At 48.1% G+C, this 24156-nt stretch overlaps 1 protein-coding gene across 2 annotated transcripts in view; it reads right to left on the bottom strand.

The window, feature by feature from the left end:
- Positions 1-24156, bottom strand: part of LOC140463135 (myosin light chain kinase 2, skeletal/cardiac muscle-like) — a 275704-nt gene that overhangs the window by 202302 nt on the left and 49246 nt on the right. For both annotated transcript variants that reach the window (XM_072556881.1, XM_072556882.1), the window contains exons 6-7: positions 13052-13145; positions 2245-2354 (exon numbers count right to left, since the gene is read on the bottom strand). In XM_072556881.1, coding sequence (XP_072412982.1) covers positions 2245-2354; positions 13052-13145 — 204 coding nt within the window. The remainder of the gene's footprint in view (positions 1-2244; positions 2355-13051; positions 13146-24156) is intronic.

Below are 24156 nucleotides of genomic sequence, written 5' to 3'. Positions count from 1 at the left end.
GGTAGTCCCACACACACACACACACACACACACACACACACACACAGAGGTAGTCACACACACACACACACACACACACACACACACACACACACACACACACACACACACACACAGAGGTAGTCCCACACACACACACACAGAGGTAGTCCCACACACACACACACACACACACACACACACACACAGAGGTAGTCCCACACACACACACACACACACACATACACACAGAGGTAGTCACACACACACACACACACACACACACACACGCATGCACACACTGAGGTAGTCGCACATACACACACATAGTCACACACACACCAACACTGACGTAGACACACACACACCCACACACACAGTCTTACCCACAGCGACACTGACGTACTCACACACACAGTCACACCCACACTGAGGTCGTCGCACACACACACAGTCACACCGACACTGAGGTCGTCGCACACACACACAGTCACACCAACACTGAGGTCGTCGCACACTCTCACTCACACACACACACACACACAGAGTCACACTGACACAGATATAGTCACACACGCACACACACGCTCTGTCACACTCACACTGACACTGAGGTAGTCACACACAGCAATACTGAGGTAGTCACACCCACCCACACACAGACACACCCTGCGGTAGTCACACGCACACACACACACACACACACACACACACACACTGAGGTAGTCACACACACACACACATACGCACACTGAGGTAGTCACACATACACACACATAGTCACACACACACCAACACTGACGTAGACACACACACACCCACACACACAGTCTTACCCACAGCGACACTGACGTACTCACACACACAAACACCGACACTGACGTAGTTGCGCACTCACACACTCACACCAACACTGAGGTCGTCGCACACACACACACTCACAACCACACTGAGGTCGTCGCACACACACAGTCACACCGACACTGAGGTCATCGCACACACACACAGTCACACCGACACTGAGGTCGTCGCACACACACAGTCACACCAACACTGAGGTCGTCGCACACACACACAGTCACACCGACACTGAGGTAGTCACACACACACACAGTCACACCGACACTGAGGTAGTCACACACACACAGTCACACCGACACGGAGGTCGTCGCACACACACAGTCACACCAACACTGAGGTAGTCGCACACACACACAGTCACACCGACACTGAGGTCGTCGCACACACACACAGTCACACCGACACGGAGGTAGTCGCACACACACAGTCACACCGACACTGAGGTCGTCGCACACACACACAGTCACACTGACACTGAGGTAGTCACACACACACACACACACACACACACACAGAGGTAGTCACACATACACACACATAGTCACACACACACCAACACTGACGTAGACACACACACACCCACACACACAGTCTTACCCACAGCGACACTGACGTACTCACACACACAAACACCGACACTGAGGTCGTCGCACACACACACTCACAACCACACTGAGGTCGTCGCACACACACACAGTCACACCAACACTGAGGTCGTCGCACACACACAGTCACACCGACACAGGTAGTCGCACACACACACAGTCACACCGACACTGAGGTCGTCGCACACACACACAGTCACACCGACACTGAGGTCGTCGCACACACACACAGTCACACCGACACTGAGGTCGTCGCACACACACACAGTCACACCGACACTGAGGTCGTCGCACACACACACAGTCACACCGACACTGAGGTAGTCACACACTCTCACACACACGCACACACACACAGAGTCACACTGACACAGATATAGTCACACACGCACACACAGACTCTGTCACACTCACACTGACACTGAGGTAGTCACACACAGCGATACTGAGGTTGTCACACCCACCCACACACATTGTAACACTCACACTGACACTGCAGTAGTTGCAAACACACTCACACTGACATAGTCATACACACACATCCCGTCACTCTCACACCAACACAGAGGTAGTCCCACCCGCACAGATACAAACTATCACACACACTGACACTGAGGTAGTCTCACACACAGTGTCACACTAACACTTACACTGGGGTAGTCACTCACACTGACCCAGATGAAATCACACTCACACGCACTGTCAGATTCACTCTGACACAGAGGGAGTGATACTCACCCACTCTCATTTATGACACCACACTCTCACATCCTGTCACCCTCAGGGCACTAATACTCACTATTCCATGATGAGAACCATCTCACTCCTTGCCTCAAAGGCATCGTACAGCTGAATGACATTCACATGGTTCAACAAATTCATCACCTGAACCTCATTGGTGATACTCTCCTGGAGAGAAATAAACAGAGAGTATCACATGGTCATCTTCCCCACTGGCTGGTGGGTGAGAGATATGGAATGGATTGTGAGGGAGGGAGAGACTGGGGGAAGCCTTTTACCAGACGTCGCGGGGCCTGGCCAATGGTGAGGCTGCTGGGAAAGGTACAGAGTTGCCAAGGTCGGGAAAACTGTGAATCCCGCCAATGAGAAAGGAAAGTTCCAAAGTTGTGTCTCAGCTTGGATGGCAGGATGAGGATCTGGCCCGCGAGTGGTGAGGGGGTCTATTTGGATGCGTTAGCATCTTATTATCACCCAATCCTGCCTTTTCGACACGCAGGCTGCTATTTCCCCAGGCATCAGGTAGAAACCCCATGGCTCCCATTGTGATTGGGAACTGGTACCCCTTGACTCCAGCTTTCCAGCGTCTTGCTGAGCTCTCTCCCTCACCCAGCAGCCCCTGCAATCTCAGGGCAAGCTGCATGATCAGCGCCCTCCTAGATCCACCGAGATTGGCAACCCAGCGGCCCGACTACATCGTCATGGTGTATCTCGGACTCTGTGTTTGGAATACAGTTCACCACTCCAATCATGTGGTCTGGAGAGCAACATTGTAAGGTCACTGCCGGGCTGCTTTGTGCACAGGGACAGGCTCATACATCACCATGGGGGGGGGGGGGGGGGGGGGGGCATTTCAAGGCTCTGCACCCTCTCCCCTTGCACCAGTTGGATGTTCACGGTATCTCGCCTCTTCCACTCTGCTACCTCATTGACAATGTTCAGGCTCCTCCCAGTACAGCAGCCTCACTTTGTCCTTCTGCACAGACCCTAAGGCTGGTGGTCTGTTGTGTTTACCAGTGGTGATCAGTCGAGGGAGGTGGTGAACATGTCCGTGTAGAGCACTGTGTTACGTCAATGTCCCACCTGCCAGCAGGGGCTGGAATAAGCTATAAGCACATGGCCATCTCTGAAAGTCGAAGAGCAGTAAGTCTCAGGTGGTCAAGGGGACAATGCTCAGTCCCAGGAGATCCTGGCGCAATGAGACAGTATCAGTGCAGGGGCGTGAGCATTGCCACAGGGTACTAGGGTGGTCAGGGTAAGGGGTACTCTCCCTCAGAGCATTGTGGGTCTACCTAAAGCACGGGGACTGCAGCGGTTCAATAAAGCAGCTCACCACCACCTTCTTGAGGGCAACTCGAGACTGGCAATAAATGCCAGCCCAGCTAAAGATGCCCACATCCCACCAGTGAAAGGAATAAAATTACCGTCCAGGGAATGGGTCACGACCAGTCCTGTAGGTCCATTGTAACCAGTCCAGGTGAGGGTTACAAAGTTAAAAATCACATAACACCAGGTTATAGTCCAACAGGTTTAATTGGAAGGACACTAGCTTTCGGAGCGTCACTCCTTCATCAGGTGATTGTCAGGTTAGGGTTAGCGTTAGTATTAGGATTAGAGTTAGAGTTCAGGTTAGGATTGGGGTAGGTGTTCGTGTTAGACTTAGTGTTGGGGTAAGTGTTAGTGTTAGGGATGGGGTTGAGGTTCGGATCAGATTAGATTCCCTATAGTGTGGAAACAGGCCCAACCAGTCCACACTGACCCTCCGAAGAGTAACCCACCCAGACCCATTTCCCTCTGACTAATGCACCTACCACTACGGGCAATTTCCTGTGGTCAATTCACCTGACCTGCACATCTTTGGACTGTGGGAGGAAACCAGAGCACCCGGAGGAAACCCACGCAGACACGGGGAGAACATGCAAACTCCACACAGTCAGTCGCCTGAGGCAGCAGGTCTAACCACTGAGCCACTGATGAGAGTTAAGGTTAGGGTTAAGGTTATGGTTAGTGTTAGCAATGGGGTTTGTGTTATGGTTAGGGTTGCAGTTAGAGTTAGCGTTAGGGTTAGGGTTGTGATAAATGTTAGGGTTAGGGTTTGGATTGAAGTTAGGGTTAGTTTTCGGGTTAGGGTTGGGGTTGGATTTCAGATTAGGGTTAAGGTTAGGATTACGTTAATGGTCAGGGTTAGGGTTAGAGCTTGGGTTAGGATGAGGGTTCATCTGGAGACTTTAGTGAGAGGGTTAGGGCTAGGGTCAGGGTTGGAGTCAGATTCTAGGGTTAGGGCTAGGGTCACTGCTGGGATTCCGATTCCTTGGAGATTTGTGCAATAGGTTCAGTTTAAGGTTGAACTGGGATCTGTACAATAGGGTTAGGGTTAGAGTCAATATGGTGTTCTCTGTGATAGGAGTAGGGTTAGGGCTAGGTTTAGGGTCAACCTGGGGATCTGTGGAGCTATGATTAGGATTAGGGTTAGGGTTAGGGTTAAGATTAGGATTTGGGCCAAACTGGGGACTTGAGCTCTGTCAGGGAGATGCACAAAGGTCACATTTCCAAGTCATTCATAAGGAATGGTTTTGATCTAGGGTTTGGGTTAGGGTTAGGGTTAGGGTTACCATTAGGTTTAGGGTTTGGGATACCATTAGGGTTAGGGTTTGGGATCGGGTTTGGGCATGGGTTTGGATCAGGGTTAGCGTTAGGTTTAGGGTCAATCTAGGGATTTGTGCGATGTCAAGAAGCTGGGTTAGGGTTAGTGTTGGGGATAGGATTAGGGTTAGGGTTAATCTGGGATTTTGCGATAGTGTTGTGGATGGAGTTAGAGTGAAGGTTAATGTGGGGATTTGTCCTCTCAGGGAGATGCCCTGAGCTCCGACAGGGATCTGGTCAGTCACTGTTGGGTTTGTTTCCAAGTCAGTCATGGGTGATGATCCAACAGTTTGGGTTTCCAGGGGTCACTGCCAAGATCGGGAAAATGGGGAGCTCGGAGGTGTGGTTTGGAGGCAGTCTGCGGGAATACTCAGGAGATAATAAGACCATGAGACTTAGGAGCAGAAATTAGCCCGTCGGGCCTGCTCGACCATTCAGTAGGGTTGATAAGTTTCTTAACCCCATTCTTCCACTTTCTCCCCATAACCCTTGATCTCCTTCACAATCAAGAACCTACCTATCTCCATATTCAATATACTCAATGGCCCGGCCTTCACAGCTTTCTGTGGCAGGGACTTCTATAGATTCACCTCTCTCTGGCTGAAGAGGGAATCTCTTGATCTCTGTTCTAAAGGGTCTTCCCTTTACTCTCAGGCTGTGCCCTCAGGTCCTAGTCTCTACAACCAATGAAAACACCTTCCCAACATTCACTCTGTCCAGTGTTCTGTATGTTTCAGTTAGGTCCCCCCATCGTCTAAACTCCATCGAATGTAGACCCAGAGTCCTTGAACATTCCTCATACGTTGAGCTTTTCATTCCTGGGTCCATTTTTGTGAACCTCCTCTGAACACGCTCCAGGGTCTGTACATCCTTCCTGAGATATGGGGCCCAAAACCGCACACAATATTCCAAATGTGGCATGAACAGAGCCTTATACAGCCTCAGAAGTACATCTCTGCTTTTATATTCAAGGCATCTCAAAATAAATTCCGTTATTGCATTTACCTTCCTAATTACTGACTCACCTCGCAAGTTTACCTTGAGAGAATCCTGGACTAGAACTCCCAAGTCTCTTTGCACTTCAGACTTCTGAATTTTCTCTCCATTTTGAAATACTCCATGTCTCTATTCTTCCTACCAAAGTGCATGAGCTCACACTTTCCCACATTGTACTCCACCTGCCACTTCTTTGCCCACTCTCCTAACCTGTCCAAATCCTTCTGCAGCCTCTCCCCCTCCTCAATGCTACCAGTCTCTCTATCTATTTTTGTATCGTCTGCAAACTTAGCTAGAATGCCCTCAGTTCCTGTATCTAGATCATTAATGTAGGAAGTGAAAGGTTGTGGTCCCAACACTGAGCCTTACAGGACACTATGTCTCACCAGCTGCCATCCTGAGAAAGACCCTTTTATCTCCACTCTCTGCTTCCTGCCACACAGCCAAGCTTCTCTCCATGCTAGGACCTTGCCTCTGACACCATGGGCCCTTACCTTACTCAGCAGCCTCCTGTGTGACACCTTACTAAAGGCCTTCTGGAAGTCCAGGTCGATAACATCCATTGCTCTCCTTGGTCTAACCTGCTCATTACTTCCTTAAAGAATCCTAACAGATTTGTCAGGCGTGACGTCCCCTCGATGAAACCATACTGACTTTGCCCTATTTCACTGAACACTTCTAAGTATTCAGAAATCTCATCCTTCACAATGGACTCCAAAATCTTACCCTGAAGTTAGGTTAATCCGTCTGTAATTTTCCATCTTTTGCCTTACTCTCCTTTTAAACAGGGGTGTGACGTTCGCAGTTTTCCAGTCCTCTGGGACCCTCCCTGATTCTAGTGATTCCTGAAAGGTCACCACTAACGCTTCCACTATTTCTTCAGCTATCTCCCTTAGAACTCTGGGGTATAGTCCAGGTCGTCCAAGTGATTTATCCACCTTCAGGTCATTCAGTTTGTCCAGCACCTTCTCCTTGGCGATGGCCACCATACCCAGCTCTGCCCCCCCCTCACTCTCTTGAATTTTTGGAATATTACTCATCTATTCCACTGTGAAGACTTGTACGCAGTAATTATTCAGTTCCTCAGCCATTTCTTTGTTCCCCACTCCTATCTCTCCAGCATCACTTTCCAGTGGCCCAATTTCCACTTTTGCCTCTCTGTTGACCTTTATATATCTAAAGAAACTCTGACAGTCTTTCTTTATATCACTGGCTAGCTTACCTTCAATTTAATCTTCTCCCTCCTTATCTCTTTTTTTTTTGCCCTCTGTTGGTCTTGGTAAACTTCTCAATCCTCTGGGTTCCCCCTGCCCTTTACCATGTTATATGCTTTCTCTTTTGCTTCTATGCTCTCCCTGACCTCCCCAGTCAGCCACAGTTGCCTCGTCCTCCCTGTAATATGCTTCTTTTTCCCTCGGGATGAATCTCTGCTGTGTCTCCTGAATTACTCCCCGAACTCCTGCCATTGCTGTTCCCCTCTCTCTCCTGCTACGGTCCTGTCCCAGACAATTCTGCCCAGTACCTCCCTTGTGCCTCTGGAGTTGCCTTCATTCAGTTGTAATACTGATACCTCTGATTCTATCTTCTTGTCTCAAATTGCAGAGTAAATTCAATCATATTATGATCACTGCCCTCGAAGGGTTCCATCACTTTGAGCTCCTTTCTCAGGTCTGCCTCATGACACTGCGCTAAATCCAGTGTTGCCTGTTCCCTCGTGACAAGCTGCTCCAGAAAACCATCTCGTAGACGTTCCACAAATTCCTTTTCTTGCCATCCACTGCCAACCTGATTTTCCCAGTCCACCTGCATATTGAAATCCCTCATGATCACTGGAACCTTGCCTTTCCTACACACCTTTTCTATCTCCGAGTGTATGTTGTGCCCCAGCTCCTGACCATATTTGGAAGTCTGTACATAATTCCAACTCTGGATGTTTTAACCTTTGCGTTTCCTCAATTCTACCCACACAGATTCTACACCATCTGACACTACTTTGCTTCTCACTTTTGATTTAATTTCATTTCTTACTAATATGGCAACACCAGCCCCTTTGCCGAGCTGCCTATCTTTTTGATAGGATGTATATCCCTGGATATTCAGCTCCCAATAATTATGGAATTATTGCTCAACATATATGGGAGGGGACGACAGAGCTGCAGAGGGTGAGGGGCACTGCAGTGGAGAGTCAGTGCTGCCCACCTCACTGGCATTAACACAGGGCAGTACATAACCCTGGTTGGCACAACTGAGCTGTCGTCAGGGGCTAAGAGGGTAAAGGCAGCAGCTGAGCAGTTTAGTAAAGGAGTCAGGTGGGCAATATAAACTTTCGAGAGTTGACAGGCAAAAGGAACAGGAGGTTTCTGGGTTATTTCAATGACCAGGCGGCTGACTCAACAAAATGCCATTTAGAATAGAACAGAGATTTATTGTCACAAGTACATTCACATGAAAAGGACAGAGATATATTGCCTCAGCTTATCACCTACATCAGTGACAGTCATACAATACATAATAACGATTAAAAGGTAAAATTAAGACAAAGTACAATTCATTGCTCAAGGGCAGAGAGAAAGTACTGAAGAAACGATGGAATATCCAGATAACGCAGTTGAGACGAGAGAGAAAGCAAGAGAGTGAAACTGAATCCAGACTTAGAGAGAGAGAGAGAGAAAGAGAGTGAATACAGAGTCGAGGGACAGGGAGAGAGAGAGAGAGACTGAATACAGGCAGAGAGAGAGAATACAGAAGAAGAGGGACAGGGAGAGAGAGAGACTGAATACAGTCAGAGAGACTGAACACAGTCAGAGAGACTGAATACAGTCAGAGGGAGTGAATACAGAATCAGAGGGGGAGAGAGAGAGACTGAATACAGTCAGAGAGAGTGAATACAGAGTCAGAGGGAGAGAGAGAGAGAGAGAGACTGAATACAGTCAGAGAGAGAGAGAGTGAATACAGAGTCAGAGGGAGAGAGAGAGAGAGAGAGACTGAATACAGGCAGAGAGAGAGAATACAGAATAAGAGGGACAGGGAGAGAGAGAGACTGATTACAGTCAGAGAGAGTGAATACAGAGTCAGAGGGAGAGAGAGACTGAATACAGTCAGAGAGAGAGAGAGTGAATACAGAGTCAGAGAGAGAGACACTAAATACAGTCAGAGAGAGAGAGACTGAACACAGTCAGAGAGACTGAACACAGTCAGAGAGACTGAATACAGTCAGAGGGAGTGAATACAGAATCAGAGGGGGAGAGAGAGAGACCGAATACAGTCAGAGAGAGTGAATACAGAGTCAGAGAGAAAGAGAGAGAGAGAGAGATTGATTACAGTCAGAGAGAGAGAGACTGAATACCAAGTCAGAGGGAGAGAGAGAGAGAGAGACTGAATACAGTCAGAAAGAGTGAATACAGAGTCAGAGGGAGAGGGGGAGAGAGAGAGAGAGAGAGAGAGTGAATACAGAGTCAGAGGGAGAGACAGAGAGACTGAATACAGTCAGAGAGAGTGAATACAGAGTCAGAGGGAGAGAGAGAGAGACCACATACAGTCAGAGAGACTGAATACAGTCAGAGATAGTGAATACAGAGTCAGAGGGAGAGAGAGAGTCTGAATAGAGAGAGAGTCTGAATACAGAGTCAGAGAGAGAGAGAGACTGAATACAGTCAGAGAGAGTGAATACAGAGTCAGAGGGAGAGAGAGAGAGAGAGTCTGAATACATTCAGAGAGAAAGAGAGACTGAATACAGTCCGAGAGACTGAATTCAGAGTCAAAGGGAGAGGGTGAGAGAGGGACTGAATACTGTCAGAGAGAGTGAATACAGAGTCAGAGAGAGAGGGAAGAGACTGAATACAGTCAGAGAGACTGAATACAGTCCGAGAGACTGAATACAGAGTCAGAGGGAGAGGGTGAGAGAGGGACTGAATACTGTCAGAGAGAGTGAATACAGAGTCAGAGAGAGAGGGAAGAGACTGAATACAGTCAGAGAGACTGAATACAGTCCGAGAGACTGAATACAGAGTCAGAGGGAGAGGGTGAGAGAGGGACTGAATACTGTCAGAGAGAGTGAATACAGAGTCAGAGAGAGAGGGAAGAGACTGAATACAGTCAGAGAGACTGAATACAGTCCGAGAGACTGAATACAGAGTCAGAGGGAGAGGGTGAGAGAGGGACTGAATACTGTCAGAGAGAGTGAATACAGAGTCAGAGAGAGAGGGAAGAGACTGAATACAGTCAGAGAGACTGAATACAGTCCAAGAGACTGAATTCAGAGTCAAAGGGAGAGGGTGAGAGAGGGACTGAATACAGTCAGAGAGAGTGAATACAGAGTCAGAGAGAGAGAGAGAAGAGACTGAATACAGTCAGAGAGACTGAATACAGTCCGAGAGACTGAATACAGAGTCAGAGGGAGAGGGTGAGAGAGGGACTGAATACAGTCAGAGAGAGTGAATACAGAGTCAGAGAGAGAGAGAGAGAGAGACTGAATACAGTCAGAGAGACTGAATACAGTCTGAAAGACTGAATTCAGAGTCAAAGGGAGAGGGTGAGAGAGGGACTGAATACTGTCAGAGAGAGTGAATACAGAGTCAGAGAGAGAGAGAAGAGACTGAATACAGTCAGAGAGACTGAATACAGTCCGAGAGACTGAATACAGAGTCAGAGGGAGAGGGTGAGAGAGGGACTGAATACAGTCAGAGAGAGTGAATACAGAGTCAGAGAGAGAGAGAGAGAGAGACTGAATACAGTCAGAGAGACTGAATACAGTCTGAGAGACTGAATTCAGAGTCAAAGGGAGAGGGTGAGAGAGAGACTGAATACAGTCAGAGAGAGCGAGAGAGACTGAATACAGAGTCAGAGAGAGACAGAGACCGCATACAGTCAGAGAGACTGAATACAGTCAGAGAGAGAGAATACAGAGTCAGAGGGAGAGAGAGAGAGAGAGACTGAATACAGTCAGAGAGAGTGAATATAGAGTCAGAGGGAGAGAGTGAGAGAGGGACTGCATACTCTCAGAGAGAGTGAATACAGAGTCAGAGAGAGACTGACAACAGTCAGAGAGAGAGAGAGTGAATACAGAGTCAGAGGGAGAGAGAAAGAGAGAGACTGAATACAGTCAGAGAGAGAGTGAGAGAGAGACTGAATACAGTCAGAGAGAGCGAGAGAGTGAATACAGAGTCAGAGGGAGAGAGAGAGAGAGACTGAATATAGAGTCAGAGGGAGAGGGAGAGAGAGAGAGAGACTGAATTCAGTCAGAGGGAGAGGGAGACTGAATACGGTCAGAGAGAGAGGAATAGACTGAATACAGAGTCAGAGGGAGAGAGAGAGAGGCTGAATACAGTCAGCGAGAGTGAATGCAGTGTCAGAGGAGAGAGAGAGAGACTGAATTCAGTCAGAGAGAGTGAATAAAGATTCAGAGGGAGAGAGAGAGAGACTGAATACAGTCAGAGAGAGAGAGAGTGAATACAGAGTCAGAGGGAGAGAGAGAGAGAGAGAGGCCACATACAGTCAGAGAGAGTGAATACAGTCAGAGATAGTGAATACAGAGTCAGAGGGAGAGAGAGAGACTGAATAGAGAGAGAGAGAGTGAATACAGAGTCAGAGAGAGAGAGAGAGACTGAATACAGTCAGAGAGAGAGAGTGAATACAGAGTCAGAGAGAGAGAGAGACTGAATACAGTCAGAGAGAGTGAATAAAGATTCAGAGGGAGAGAGAGAGAGAGACTGAATACAGTCAGAGAGAGAGTGAATACAGAGTCAGAGAGAGAGAGAGAGAGAGACTGAATACAGTCAGAGAGAGTGAATAAAGATTCAGAGGGAGAGAGAGAGAGAGAGAGAGAGAGAGACTGAATACAGTCAGAGAGAGAGAGTGAATACAGAGTCAGAGAGAATATACAGTCAGAGAGTGAGAGAGAGAGAGAGACTGAACACAGTCAGAGAGACTGTATACAGTCAGAGAGACTGAATACAGTCAGAGGGAGTGAATACAGAATCAGAGGGGGAGAGAGAGAGAGACTGAATACAGTCAGAGAGAGAGAGACTGAATACTGAGTCAGAGAGAGAGAGAGAGACTGAATACAGTCAGAAAGAGTGAAAACAGAGTCAGAGGGAGAGAGAGGGTGAGAGACTGAATACAGTCAGAGAGAGAGAGAGTGAATACAGAGTCAGAGAGAGAGAGAGAGAGACTGAATACAGTCAGAGAGAGAGACTGAATACAGTCAGAGAGAGAGAGAGAGAGAGACTGAATACAGAGTCAGAGGGAGAGAGAGAGTGAATACGGTCAGCGAGAGTGAATACAGAGTCAGAGGGAGAGAGAGAGTGAGAGACACTGAATAAAGAGAGACAGAGGCAGAGAGAGGCTAAATCGAGAGCAAAGGTGTAAATGTTGAGCTGAGTGGAGTGGATCATGAGGATGAGATGAACCGTATTCCGGCTCTGGGAGTGAGAGCCGGAATCTCAGACCGGGCCTTTCACCCAGTGTCTGGGCACGCCATGGGGGAATGCTCTGTAAGGAAACAGGAGGGCAGATCGGAAGTTTTGTTTTGATAAGAATTGAAATGAAATAACTCAGGACCCAAGAGGTTCAAGGAGAAATGTTTAAGTACGGTGAGTTATGGCTGGAAGACAGATCTGGTAAAGGGATTCCATTCAACAGGAACTTCCAGGAATGGTAGACATCAGTAACTGAAGGGGAACAGTGCAATGGATCTAATTGGAGAGCTCCTTCCAAGAGCCAGCAGCACATTTGAGAGCTAAATGGCCTGTCCCTCAGCTGGAGGATAGTGCATCCCTGCAGAGGGGATGGGGATGGCGGTGAGGGAGCTGGGGTACCTGACTCTGAGACTGTGATTGAGGTGGCTATGGGAGAGTGACCATGTTACACTGCAACAGACTCAGCCACAAACCAGCGAGTATTCTCAACAACAGGCACCTGATGGGAAATTCATTGAGGGGTTTGAAGGAAGGGCTGTGGGAAAAGCAAACGGAAGGTATTGTTAAACAGGAGCAAAGCCGCATGGCTGTTCAGTGAGCTATTCCTGCCAGCACTGAGAGCCCAGACTCAGACTGTGGGAGATTGTCCCCTTACAGAGTTCCCAACCTCCCCAGGGAGACTCGGAGTGCTGCTGTCAGTCACATCCCACACTGACGACAGTCCGTACAGTCTGATCAGAGCCTGTAGGCTGGGGCACAGGAAGCAAGGGCAGCTCACAAATGACTGATGAACTGATGAAATGGCGTGTTTACCTTCTCTCTGGCAGATGGGACTTTAATAATTTTCATGGCCAGCTGAAGACCAGAGGATTGCTCTGTACATCGGTGAACACTGCCAAAACGACCCCTAAAATAAACCAGACACAAAGCTACAGCCAGGACAGACAGAACAGCTCAATATAACAGAAGAAGGAATACACACTGACAGAACACAGAGTACCCCCATTGACACACACTGACACTAACACTCACGGACACACACTGACACAAACGCTCACTGTCACACACTGACACTAACACTGACGGACACACACTGACACAAACGCTCACTGTCACACACTGACACTAACACTCACGGACACACACTGACACAAACGCTCACTGTCACACACTGACACTAACACTCACGGACACACACTGACACAAACGCTCACTGTCACACACTGACACTAACACTCACGGACACACACTGACACAAACGCTCACTGGCACACACTGACACTAACACTGACGGACACACACTGACACAAACGCTCACTGTCACACACTGACACTAACACTGACGGACACACACTGACACAAACGCTCACTGTCACACACTGACACTAACACTCACGGACACACACTGACACAAACGCTCACTGTCACACACTGACACTAACACTCACGGACACACACTGACACAAACGCTCACTGGCACACACTGACACTAACACTCACGGACACACACTGACACAAACGCTCACTGTCACACACTGACACTGACACTCACGGACACACACTGACACAAACGCTCACTGTCACACACTGACACAAACACTCACGGACACACACTGACACTAACACTCACGGACACACACTGACACAAACGCTCACGGACACACACTGACACTAACACTCACGGACACACACTGACACAAACGCTCACGGACACACACTGACACTAACACTCACTGGCACACACTGACACTACCCTTCATTGACACACACTAACACCAACACTCACGGACACACACTGACACTAACACTCACTGACACACACTGACACTAACACTCACTGACACACACTGACACTAACACTCACTGGCACACACTGACACTACCCTTCATTGACACACACTGACACCAACACTCACGGACACACACTGACACAAACACTCACTGTCACACACTGACACAAACACTCACTTTCACACACTGACGTTAACACTCACTGTCACACACTGTCACCAACACTCACTGTCACACACTGACACTAACACTCACTGACACACACTGACACTAACCCTCACTGACACACACTGACACTAACCCTCACTGACACACACTTACACCAACACTCACTGACACACACTGACACTAACCCTCACTGTCACACACTGACACCAACACTCACTGACACACACTGACATAATTTTCAATGTTAAACACTGACATTAACAGTCCATGTTACACTGATATTAACACGTATTGTCCAATACTGACACTAACACTCACGGACACACACTGACACAAACGCTCACGGACACACACTGACACTAACACTCACTGGCACACACTGACACTACCCTTCATTGACACACACTAACACCAACACTCACGGACACACACTGACACTAACACTCACTGACACACACTGACACTAACACTCACTGACACACACTGACACTAACACTCACTGGCAGACACTGACACTACCCTTCATTGACACACACTGACACCAACACTCACGGACACACACTGACACAAACACTCACTGTCACACACTGACACAAACACTCACTTTCACACACTGACGTTAACACTCACTGTCACACACTGTCACCAACACTCACTGTCACACACTGACACTAACACTCACTGACACACACTGACACTAACCCTCACTGACACACACTGACACTACACCTCACTGACACACACTTACACCAACACTCACTGACACACACTGACACTAACCCTCACTGTCACACACTGACACCAACACTCACTGACACACACTGACATAATTTTCAATGTTAAACACTGACATTAACAGTCCATGTTACACTGATATTAACACGTATTGTCCAATACTGACACTAACCCTCACGGACACACACTGACACCAACACTCACTGTCACACACTGACACCAACACTCACGGACACACACTGACACTAACCCTCACTGACACACACTGACACTAACCCTCACTGACACACACTGACACCAAACCTCAATGTCACATACTGACATTAACACTCACTGTCACACATTGACATTAACACTCACTGACGCACACTGACACCAACGCTCACTTTCACATACTGACACTAACCCTCACTGTCACACACTGACATTAACCCTCCCTGTCACACACTGACACCAACCCTCACTGTCACACACTGACACCAACGCTCACTGTCACACACTGACATTAACCCTCCCTGTCACACACTGACACCAACCCTCACTGTCACACACTGACACCAACGCTCACTGTCACACACTGACACTAACCCTCACTGACACACACTGACATTAACCCTCCCTGTCACACACTGACACCAACCCTCACTGTCACATACTGACATTAACCCTCACTGTCACACACTGACACTAACCCTCACTGTCACACACTGACATTAATACTCACTGTCACACACTGACACCAACCCTCACTGACACACACTGGCACCCCAACACTCACTGTCACACACTAACACCAACCCTCACTGACACACACTGACACCAACCCTCACTGTCACACACTGACATTAACCCTCACAGACACACACTGACACCAATACTCACTGACACACACTGACACTAAGCCTCATTGTCACACACTGACACCAACACTCATGGACACACACTGACACCAACCCTCAATGTCACACACTGACATTAACCCTCACTGACACACACTGACACTAACGCTGACTGACACACACTGACACTAACCCTCACTGTCACACACTGACACCAACACTCACTGACACCAACACTCACTGACACACACTGACACTAACCCTCACTGTCACACACTGACACCGACACTCACTGACACACACTGACATAATTTTCAATGTTAAACACTGAAACATTAACAGTCCATGTTACACTGATATTAACACGTATTGTCCAATACTGACACTAACCCTGACGGACACACACTGACACCAACACTCATGGACACACACTGACACTAATCCTCACTGACACACACTGACACCAACCCTCACTGTCACACACTGACACTAACCCTCACTGACACACACTGACTCTAACCCTCACTGACACGCACTGAAAACCAACCCTCACTGTCACACACTGACACCAACACTCACGGACACACGCTGACACTAACCCTCACTGACACACACTGACACCAACCCTCACTGTCACATACTGACATTAACCCTCACTGTCACACACTGACACTAACCCTCACTGTCACACACTGACATTAACACTCACTGTCACACACTGACACCAACCATCACTGACACACACTGGCACCAACACTCACTGTCACACACTGACACCAACCATCACTGACACACACTTGCACCAACCCTCACTGTCACATACTGACATTAACCCTCACTGTCACACACTGACACTAACCCTCACTGACACACACTGGCACCAACACTCACTGTCACACACTGACACTAACACTCTCTGTCACGCACTGACTCTAACCCTCACGGACACACACTGACATTAACCCTCACTGTCATATTCTGACTTTAATACTCACTGATACACACTGACACTAACCCTCACTGACACACACTGACACTAACCATCACTGACATACACTGACACTAACCCTCACTGTCACACACTGACACTAACCCTCACTGTCTTATGTGGACATTACCACTCACTGTCACACACTGACACCAACCCTCACTGTCACACACTGACACTAACCCTCACTGACACTAACCCTCACTGACACTAACCCTTACTGACACACACTGACACTAACCCTCACTGACACACACTGACACTAACCCTCACTGACACAAACTGACATTAACTTTCACTGTCACACACTGACACCAACACTCACTGTCACACACTGACACTAACACTCACTGAGACACGCTGACACTAACCCTCACTGACACATGCTGACACTAACCCTCACTGACACACACTGACATTAACTTTCACTGTCACACACTGACACCAACACTCACTGTCACACACTGACACTAACCCTCACTGTCACACACTGACACTAACCCTCACTGACACACGCTGACACCAACACTCACTGACTCACACTGACATTAACCCTGACTGACACGCACTGACACTAACCCTCACTGTCACACACTGACATTAACCCTCACTGACACACACTGACACTAACACTCTCTGTCACACACTGACACTAACCCACACTGTCACACACTGACATTAACCCTCACTGACACACACTGACACTAACACTCTCTGTCACGCACTGACACCAACATTCACTGTCGCACACTGACACTAACCCTCACTGACACACACTGACACCCACACTCACTGACACACATTGACACTAACCCTGACTGACACGCACTAACACTAACCCTCACTGTCACACACTGACACTAACACTCTCTGTCACACACTGACACCAACATTCACTGTCGCACACTGACACTAACCCTCACTGACACACACTGACACTAACCCTGACTGACACGCACTGACACTAACCCTCACTGTCACACACTGACACCAACACTCACTGACACACACTGACACTAACCCTCATTGTCACACACTAACATTAACCCTCACTGTCACACACTGACACCAACACTCACTGTCACACACTGACACCAACCCTCACTGTCAGACACTAACATTAACCCTCATTGTCACACATTGACACCAACACTCACTGACACAAAATGACACTAACCCTCACTGTCACACACTGACACCAACCCTCACTGTCACACACTGACATTAACCCTCACTGTCACACACTGACACCAACTCTCACTGACACACACTGACATTAACTCTCACTGTCACACACTGACACTAACCCTCACAGACACACACTGACACCAACACTCACTGTCACACACTGACACCAACACTCACTGACACACACTGACATTAACCCTCACGGTCACACACTAACATTAACCCTCACTGTCACACATTGACACCAACACTCAATGTCACACACTGACATTAACCCTCACTGTCACACACTGACATTAACCCTCACTGTCACACACTGACACCAACCCTCACTGTCACACATTGACACCAACACTCACTGACACACGCTGACATTAAAGCTCATTGACACACACTGACACTAACCCTCACAGTCACACACTGACACTAACCCTCACAGACACACACTGACACCAACACTCACTGTCACACACTGATACCAACACTCACTGACACACACTGACACTAACCCTCACTGTCAGACATTGACACTAACCCTCACAGACACACACTGGCACCAACACTCACTGTCACACACTGATACCAACACTCACTGACACCAACACTCACTGACACCAACACTCACTGTCACACACTGACACTAACCCTCACTGTCACACACTGACACTAACCCTCACTGACACACACTGACACTAACCCTCACTGTCACACACTGACATTAACCCTCACTGTCACACACTGACACCAACACTCACTGTCACACACTGGCACCAACACACACTGACACACACTGACACTAAACCTCACTGACACACACTGACACTAACCCTCACTGTCACACACTGACACCAACACACACTGTCACACACTGGCACCAACACACACTGACACACACTGACACTAATCCTCATTGTCACACACTGACATTAACATTCACTGACACACACTGACACTAACCCTTACTGACACACACTGTCACTAACCCTCACTGACACACACTGACTATAACCCTCACTGACACACACTGACTCTAACCCTCACTGACACACACTGACTCTAACACTCACTGACACACACTGACTATAACCCTCACTGACACACACTGTCACCAACTCTCACTGTCACACACAGACACTAACCCTCACTGTCACACACTGACATTAACATTCACTGACACACACTGACTCTAACACTCACTGACACACACTGTCACTAACCCTCACTGACACACACTGACTCTAACACTCACTGACACACACTGACTATAACCCTCACTGACACACACTGACACCAACTCTCACTGTCACACACAGACACTAACCCTCACTGTCACACACTGACATTAACATTCACTGACACACACTGACTCTAACACTCACTGACACACACTGTCACTAACCCTCACTGACACACACTGACACTAACACTCACTGACACACATTGTCACTAACCCTCACTGACACACACTGACCCTAACCCTCACTGTCACACGCTGACACCAACTCTCACTGTCACACACAGACACTAACCCTCACTGTCACACACTGACGTTAACATTCACTGACACACACTGACACTAACCCTCACTGACACACACTGACTCTAACCCTCACTGACACACACTGACTCTAACCCTCACTGTCACACACTGACTTTAACATTCACTGACACACACTGTCACTAACCCTCACTGACACACACTGTCACTAACCCTCACTGACATGCACTGACACTAACCCTCACTGTCATACACTGTAACTAAACTCACTGTTTCACACTGACACTAACTTTCACTGTCACACACTGACACTAACCCTCACTGTCACACACTGACACCAACACTCACTGACTCACGCTGACATTAACCCTCACTGTCACACACTGACACCAACACTCACTGACTCACACTGACAGTAACCCTCACAATCACACACTGACAGTAACCCTCACTGTCACACACTGACACTAACCCTCACTGTCACACACTCGCACCAACACTCACTGTCACACACTGACACCAACACACACTGACACACACTGACACTAACCCTCACTGTCACACACTGACACTAACCCTCACTTTCACACCCTGTCACTAACCCACACTGACACACACTGACTCTAACCCTCACTGACACACAATGACACTAAACCTCACTGACACACACTGACACTAACCCTCATTGTCACACACTGACATTAACATTCACTGACACACACTGACACTAACCCACACTGACACACACTGACTCTAACCCTCACTGACACACACTGACTCTAACCCTCACTGACACACACTGACACTAACCCTCATTGTCACACACTGACATTAACATTCACTGACACACACTGACACTAACCCACACTGACACACACTGACTCTAACCCTCACTGACACACACTGACTCTAACCCTCACTGACACACACTGTCACTAAACCTCACTTTCACACACTGACGTTAACATTCACTGACACACACTGACTCTAACCCTCATTGTCACACACTGACACCAACACTCACTGTCACACACTGACATTAACCCTCACTGTCACACACTGACACCAACACTCACTGTCACACACTGGCACCAACACACACTGACACACACTGACACTAACCCTCACTGACACACACTGACTCAAACCCTCACTGACACACACTGACACTAACCCTCACTGACACACACTGACACTAACCCTTACTAACACACACTGTCACTAACCCTCACTGACACACACTGACTATAACCCTCACTGACACACACTGACTCTAACCCTCATTGACACACACTGACACTAACCCTTACTGACACACACTGTCACTAACCCTCACTGACACACACTGACTATAACCCTCACTGACACACACTGACTCTAACACTCACTGACACACACTGTCACTAACCCTCACTGACACACACTGACTCTAACACTCACTGACACACACTGACTATAACCCTCACTGACACACACTGACACCAACTCTCACTGTCACACACAGACACTAACCCTCACTGTCACACACTGACATTAACATTCACTGACACACACTGACTCTAACACTCACTGACACACACTGTCACTAACCCTCACTGACACACACTGACTCTAACACTCACTGACACACATTGTCACTAACCCTCACTGACACACACTGACCCTAACCCTCACTGTCACACGCTGACACCAACTCTCACGGTCACACACAGACACTAACCCTCACTGTCACACACTGACGTTAACATTCACTGACACACACTGACACTAACCCTCACTGACACACACTGACTCTAACCCTCACTGACACACACTGACTCTAACCCTCACTGTCACACACTGGCGTTAACATTCACTGACACACACTGTCACTAACCCTCACTGACATGCACTGACACTAACCCTCACTGTCATACACTGTAACTAAACTCACTGTTTCACACTGACACTAACTTTCACTGTCACACACTGACACTAACCCTCACTGTCACACACTGACACCAACACTCACTGACTCACGCTGACATTAACCCTCACTGTCACACACTGACACCAACACTCACTGACTCACACTGACAGTAACCCTCACAATCACACACTGACAGTAACCCTCACTGTCACACACTGACACTAACCCTCACTGTCACACACTGGCACCAACACTCACTGTCACACACTGACACCAACACACACTGACACACACTGACACTAAAACTCACTGACACACACTGACACTAAACCTCACTGACACACACTGTCACTAACCCTCACTTTCACACCCTGTCACTAACCCACACTGAAACACACTGACTCTAACCCTCACTGACGCACAATGACACTAAACCTCACTGACACACACTGACACTAACCCTCACTGACACACACTGACATTAACATTCACTGACACACACTGACACTAACCCACACTGACACACACTGACTCTAACCCTCACTGACACACACTGACTCTAACCCTCACTGACACACACTGTCACTAAACCTCACTTTCACACACTGACGTTAACATTCACTGACACACACTGACTCTAACCCTCATTGTCACACACTGACACTAACCCTCATTGGCACACACTGACATTAACCCTCACTGAAACACATTGACACTAACACTCTCTGTCACACACTGACACTAACCCTCACAGACACACACTGACACCAACACTCACTGTCATACACTGACACCAATACACACTGACACACACTGACACTAAACCTCACTAACACACACTGACATTAACCCTCACAGACACACACTGAAACTAACCCTCACTGACACGTACTGACACTATCCTCACTGTCACACACTGACACTAACCCTCACTGTCACACACTGACACTAACCCTCATAGACACACACTGACATTAACCCTCACTGTCACACACTGACACCAACACTCACTGTCACACACTGACATTAACCCTCACTGTCATATTCTGACTTTAATACTCACTGATACACACTGACACTAACACTCACTGACACACACTGACACTAACCATCACTGACATACACTGACACTAACCCTCACTGTCACACACTGACACTAACCCTCACTGTCTTATGCGGACATTAGCACTCACTGTCACACACTGACACCAACCCTCACTGTCACACACTGACACTGACCCTCACTGACACTAACCCTCACTGACACTAACCCTCACTGACACACGCTGACACTAACCCTCACAGACACACACTGACATTAACTTTCACTGTCACACACTGACACCAACACTCACTGTCACACACTGACACTAACCCTCACTGAGACACGCTGACACTAACCCTCACTGACACACGCTGACACTAACCCTCACTGACACACACTGACATTAACTTTCACTGTCACACACTGACACCCACACTCACTGTCACACACTGACACTAACCCTCACTGACACACGCTGACACCAACACTCACTGACTCACACTGACATTAACCCTCACTGTCATATTCTAACTTTAATACTCACTGATACACACTGACCATAACTCTCATTGTCACACACTGACACTAACACTCATTGTCATATACTGACTTTAATACTCACTGTCACACACTGACACTAACCCTCACTGTCACACACTGACACCAACATTCACTGTCGCACACTGACACTAACCCTCACTGACACACACTGACACCCACACTCACTGACACACACTGACACTAACCCTCACTGACACACACTGACACTAACCCTCACTGACACACATTGACACTAACCCTCACTGTCATACACTGACACTAAACCTCACTGTTACACACTGACACTAACCCTCATTGTCACACACTGACATTAACATTCACTGTCGCACACTGACACTAACCCTCACTGACACACACTGACACCCACACTCACTGACACACACTGACACTAACCCTCACTGACACACACTGACACTAACCCTGACTGACACACACTGACACTAACCCTCACTGTCATACACTGACACTAAACCTTCCTGTTACACACTGACACTAACCCTCACTGTCACACACTGACACCAACATTCACTGTCATACACTGACACTAACCCTCACTGACACACACTGACACTAACCCTCACTGACACACACTGACACTAACCCTCACTTTCACACACTGACACTAACCCTCGCTGACACACACTGACACTAACCCTCACTGACACACACTGACACTAACCCTCACTGACACACACTGACACCAACTCTCACTGTCACGCACAGACACTAACCCTCACTGTCACACACTGACGTTACATTCACTGTCACACACTGACACCAATCCTCACTGTCATACACTGACTCTAACCCTCACTGTCACACACTGACGTTAACATTCACTGACACACACTGTCACTAACCCTCACTGACATGCACTGACACTAACCCTCACTGTCATACACTGTAACTAAACTCACTGTTTCACACTGACACTAACTTTCACTGTCACACACTGACACCAACACTCACTGACTCACGCTGACACTAACCCTCACTGACACACACTGACACCAACACTCACTGACTCACACTGACAGTAACCCTCACAATCACACACTGACAGTAACCCTCACTGTCACACACTGACACTAACCCTCGCTGTCACACACTGGCACCAACACTCGCTGTCACGCACTGACACCAACACACACTGACACACACTGACACAAAAACTCACTGACACACACTGACACTAA

The sequence above is a fragment of the Chiloscyllium punctatum genome, chromosome 37 (genome assembly GCF_047496795.1).
Source record: "Chiloscyllium punctatum isolate Juve2018m chromosome 37, sChiPun1.3, whole genome shotgun sequence".
Taxonomy (NCBI): Eukaryota; Metazoa; Chordata; class Chondrichthyes; order Orectolobiformes; family Hemiscylliidae; genus Chiloscyllium; species Chiloscyllium punctatum.
Note: the sequence above shows the minus strand (reverse complement) of the source record. Positions and strands in the feature narration are given on the sequence as shown.